The sequence below is a fragment of the Arachis ipaensis genome, chromosome B04 (assembly GCF_000816755.2).
Source record: "Arachis ipaensis cultivar K30076 chromosome B04, Araip1.1, whole genome shotgun sequence".
NCBI classification, from domain to species: domain Eukaryota; kingdom Viridiplantae; phylum Streptophyta; class Magnoliopsida; order Fabales; family Fabaceae; genus Arachis; species Arachis ipaensis.
In genome coordinates, this window is record NC_029788.2 from 133,015,321 (window position 1) to 133,020,605 (window position 5,285).

At 35.0% G+C, this 5,285-nt stretch overlaps 1 protein-coding gene across 1 annotated transcript; it reads right to left on the reverse strand.

Annotated features, from left to right (window-relative positions):
* LOC107635724 (enhancer of polycomb homolog 2) lies at positions 345-4,918 on the reverse strand (the record flags this gene model as incomplete). Its single annotated transcript, XM_016339281.2, is given in 11 exon segments — positions 345-667; positions 1,386-1,628; positions 1,889-1,957; positions 2,055-2,105; positions 2,467-2,514; positions 2,632-2,712; positions 3,187-3,225; positions 3,628-3,690; positions 4,089-4,212; positions 4,593-4,695; positions 4,789-4,918. Coding segments are annotated over 11 exon segments (1,206 nt in total), but the record flags the coding sequence as incomplete, so codon positions are not given.

Here is a 5,285-nt window from a genome sequence, read left to right on the forward strand (position 1 = left end):
ACTTGGCACAAGCACCTTTGTTTTGGTTATCATTCATTTATATAATTAAATCCTGACCAAATCATTGTTTATGGGAAACATTTTGGCATCATCCAATGGCATTACATGGGGATATTTAGAAACTAGAACACATCAATTAACAGACAATATATTACATTTTTTTCCAAGAAAGTGGAAATATTCATGAGCTCTGGAAGGACAGAGAAAAATACATTTGTAACATATTATACAGAATGCATAACTTCCTACCCAATTAAAATTCTTGTTGAACCAAACCAACCATGTTTCACACCTACAATTATCCTTGCTACCCTGTACCCTCCTAATGATTTTATCAAATATCAACTGAATTCCTATCTGGCAGCACATTAAATCAAATTTAGCTACAATAGTGTGACAAACACAGCTTTAATTACATGTTGAATGAAGGTCTTGGTTTTGGTGGCATATAATAAGAATTTCCACAGTCAATTGGGGTCTGCATAAGTGGATTCCATCTGTCAAATATTATACGGCCTCCTCTGCCAATTCTTCCATGGAATTTATATGCTCTTGTTGGTACACCATTATTATCTCTTAAAGTATCTGATGGTGGCACAATGCCTGCCATAGCCAACTTGTCTGGAAGTAAAGGTTTTGTGAACAACAAAACTGGCTCAAGAGGATCCTGCATATACCCATGAAATAACTCACAAAGATTGAACCATGCAGTTCATTGAGCTTTAAAGGTAATGAAAATACAGACCAACAGCTATTTTTCACAGAAAATAATTTCCTTGACTGCAAAAAAGTACTTCCATTGCAGGGGATAGCACAATGCTCAAGCATTTGGTGTTATGCAAGGTCCAAGAGAGGGCCAGATCCAAAGGGTTTAAAAAATTACTTCTATTGTAATGAACTTTTAAAAATAATTGGATTATAATTCTTCCAGAGTAACTACTTCAACTTTTTCAGCTATCTAGAGCATTCAAGTCTCAATCAAATTTTCCAAAATCTAAAGAAAATCACCCCTTTTTTCCCAATGGGTAAAAGGATTATGCTAATTGCTAAAAACAAGAGGAGAGAAGTACAAAACAGAAACCTAAGAATACAACAGTCTAACTCTAGATACCAATATACCACACAAAAAAGAAAAGCACCTTAACTTCAATGCTTTGTTAATATAAGAGTTTTACACTATTATTATCAATCACATACTACTTCTATAATGTGGCAGCGCATAATTAAATATTTGTTTAGAAACTTTTATACAATGATGTACACCAAATTAAATTCATAAAAAAGTGTGAAATTTTCATGGATAATCTCACACAAAAGATAAATACCAAAACAAGGAAGGAGAAGAGGACACTGCAGAAAATAGGGCAAAGAAACCAGTATATTACCAACTTTTGAGGCCAGCCTTGTGGAACATGTTGCCTCCTAAACTCTTGCTTTGAAAAAGCTGCAGGAAGCATGGCTGGGTTGGCATCATATGAAGGATGAATCTGTACTACTGAAGGCCTTGAATGAGGATGGCTAGTCATCATATCTGACTCAAAGAACTCCTCCTCACTTGAAACAAACTTAGAAGAGTAGGGAGCGAGTCTCGAGAGTGCTAAGCTGTCTTCCAAAAATTCGGTTTCATGCTGAGATAGGGAATCACTCGTTAGTTCATAAGTTGCCTGAAACTACTTCAGGAATTGGTGCAACAATACATTGAGATTAAATGCAAGAGTTTTAAAACTAGAACTTTATACAGCCTCCATATTCCATTTATTGTTGCCCCATAAACAGAATGAGAAAGGAAATGGCATAGTTTTGCTACAATGAATGGCAACCACCATACTACACCATCTTCTAGTAAGGACAGATGTAAGAAAGCACGTGGGAAGAATAATGCAAGTACCTTATACTTCATTTGTATCCTCTGCAGCATAACTTCATTATCCATTACTTCTCTCTTTTTCTCCTCCCTCTGGTGATGATCACATACCAAGAAAACATGTATGATGGCTAAAGGATATACATATTGTAGAATAGGCAAACTCTCAGAGACTACTTGAACATCATACCTTGATCACAGCCTGCACCAAGCTCTTAGCTTGTTCAAGGTTCCGTCTAACCTGTTTAGTAAGAAAGAATTAACGTAAGTTTTTCAGGTAATATATACTGCAAAGGAATACATGTATATACTGAAAGCTAAAAACAAAACAACTTTCGAACAGCTACAACTTCTGGTAAACCGCAACAACTCTGAACATTTTTAGAAGCTAAATGATCATATGAACCATATAATTTAATCCATAGCTTCCACAAGTTATGATGAGAATCAAAATCATAAAACATAAACATGTATGACTGTTGAAAAATTGTTAGGTAAAAAACACATAAATGCGACATAGTGCCTTCAACAGAGAAAACACTTCAAGCTCATCTAACTGACTTCCAGATACCTAAGAACCAAAACCAGCAAAAGGAGCTAACCTGGCGAAGCTTCTCAAATGACTGGACATTGTTTTCTCTTCGTTGCATCTGAATAGAGAATAAGCACCAAAATTCAACCAAAAATATATGCCAATTTCCAAAATGCCTTTGACGAAAAAGCATTTAACCAAAATTGTATAAATGAAAGCTAAATTTTCAACATACCCTTCTTGTGTGAAGCCTGTGGGCTTTTTCCCTAGGACGGAAGACATTATATGGGTTGGTGTCATTAGAAGGTGGAGGGGGCTGCACAGAAATGCAGTCAATCTTGTCAAACTTCCACAACATGCTTGTCTAGTAACTTTACACCAACAAGTAAATGGAGCAAGAACAGAGAAATATTTTGAAGACAATACATCCAGGAAAAAAGCTTATGAGAAGGGAGCGTAAGCCCCTATTTACAAGGGAGAAAAAATAGACATTGTATTTAAAGAACTTGAAATCTTGTTATTGGGAAATCGCTTACATGTTTCAAACAAGGGATCACATATTAAATTCACACATAAAAATGTTGATGACATGGCTAGTTATAGGGAGGGAGAAAGGCTGAAAAAAAAATGCATTCTAAAACAAATTAGCCAAGAGATTGCCTGCTGAATAAAGCAGCACAATTGAGAAATCACAAATCCAACAAATTTATCATAAGTTTAGCTCGAAATGCATCTATATTAAAACAGATCAGCAATAGAATAAATTGATTGTAACGTGCTGAAAACCAACCTGCAAACGTCGCAAAATTGGCTTTTGCCACCTTTCTCGCTGCATCCAAAAGAATACAGCAAATAAGAAAAGAAAGATAACAAGACATCAATATTTCGTAATTCTGAATAACAATTGGAAGGAACCAGTGTATGGTTGATAGTATAGTTAGAGTAAACACCAACAAGAATGAATGAAAGAGACCCTATATAACAGTCTCCAACTCCTTAATGAAACTATAACAAGCATAAGCCCATATATTAGTCAAGTTGCCTTGATATACCCCCTCCTTCCATCAATGCTCCACATGCAGTCATGTGAAAGTTAATAAACACCACACCATGGATGGTACAATATCCAGAATCCTCGATGAAGAGAAATTGGAAGTCATCCAGAAAATAAAGTTGACATATAAGAGGAGACATTTCACTCATTATTGATGGTCTATGGATATTAGCATACCTTCTCTTTCCAGTAATCATATACTGATTCAATAACTGTATATTTTGACTGAGCTTGTAGGGCCTAAAATGTACGAAAAGAATTCTCAATGAGCCACAAATCTAAATTGTAAAAACGAAATATCTTTTCCATACTATAATTATAAGAAATACATTTAAGAAAAATTAAGATGCAATGTCAACCATTCCAATCAAAGGTAACGTAAATAAGGAAATCCTTATAAACAACAAACATTAATTGAACAAGAAAAATCAATAAAATGTTTAAATTATTAAACAATAAAAATGTACGATCACTTCTGTTTGTTTGATATTTCTACAGGAAAGGCAAATCTATTAAGAAGAAGAGAGATAAGATGTAAAATAAAGTAAAATAAAAGGGACAGAAACATAAAACCGTTGTTAGCATAGATTGTAATAATAACAATAATAATAAACAATGGAATCATGATATAATTTGACCTCAATAGCACCATCAAGCCGTAGTAGCACTGGAATTGGTGAACCAAGAGTAGGTGTTATAACTCCAGCCCTTTCACGAGCCTTATGATCCAATACCTCCAGCTTGAAAAGAAGAACCTCAAACCTATTTACCAGGCATTAAATGAAGACCAGAACTTGCACCCGGAAAAAAAAAAAAAAAAAGGAGCACTAAAGAAAAAGTGGAAACATCATATATTATTTACACCTAATACTAATATTACAAGATTTATGAAAAGATTAGTCACAAGTATGTGTGTTCCAAGAAACGTATATTGTCACAGGAGTGATAGTTAAGCGATTCGATCAAGCCATGATCAATAGTGTCAACTTGATTTCAAGCAACCAGGACAAACTGCTGACAAGGCAAAATAAATAGAAAGAATACAATGATAAAACCTATTAAAAGGATTAACCCTCTACCAACCAAAAAAATTGACAAATTAATTGGCACCAATCAATCCAGAAGACAGTCTAAAAGTTTACATTTCAGGCATCAGAATCTTCTTTTCCTTGTTAAACTCAAAAAGCCAGTCCTCATCTTCATTGTCCAAGTCATACTCAACAAACTCTCCAATCTCAGCCCGAGCTGCAAAAGGACAAGGAATTTCAGTACAACAGTGGAGTTTTCAAATTCTGAAATACTTTGGCAGAAAATTCTATCTAGTGGTACTGGCCAAACCTCCTCTTGCCCGCAAGTAAGAATTTGGTTGAGCAAAAGTGCAAGAATAGTCCCTTTCATATGTATCCACAACAACAAACTGAGGAGTAGGGATTTCAGAGGCCACTCTCCTGCTGGGAACAGGATGTACCTAAGAGAAAATCAGTAGAGGTTACTGATATACCCGATCTCGCCATCTTTGCAATTTGACCAAACATTATCATCAAATTTTAACTAAGTACATTCATATTAGAAGGTTGCTAATATGACACTATTCTATTGTTCCATAACAAGCACATATTAGCTTGTTGCTTTATTGATTTTCCTTTTAAAAGGGGAGCAGAGTAATCCATGATTAATTGTTGAATATTTGAAATTCCAGCTATCTACACAATAGTTGTTACTAATTTCATTGATGCTATTGAAATATTCAAACGCAGTAATGGATTAAACAGGTAAATGTAATACAGTAACAAACCACTATAAATCAAGAAAGAACCCCCCCCCCCCCCCCCCCC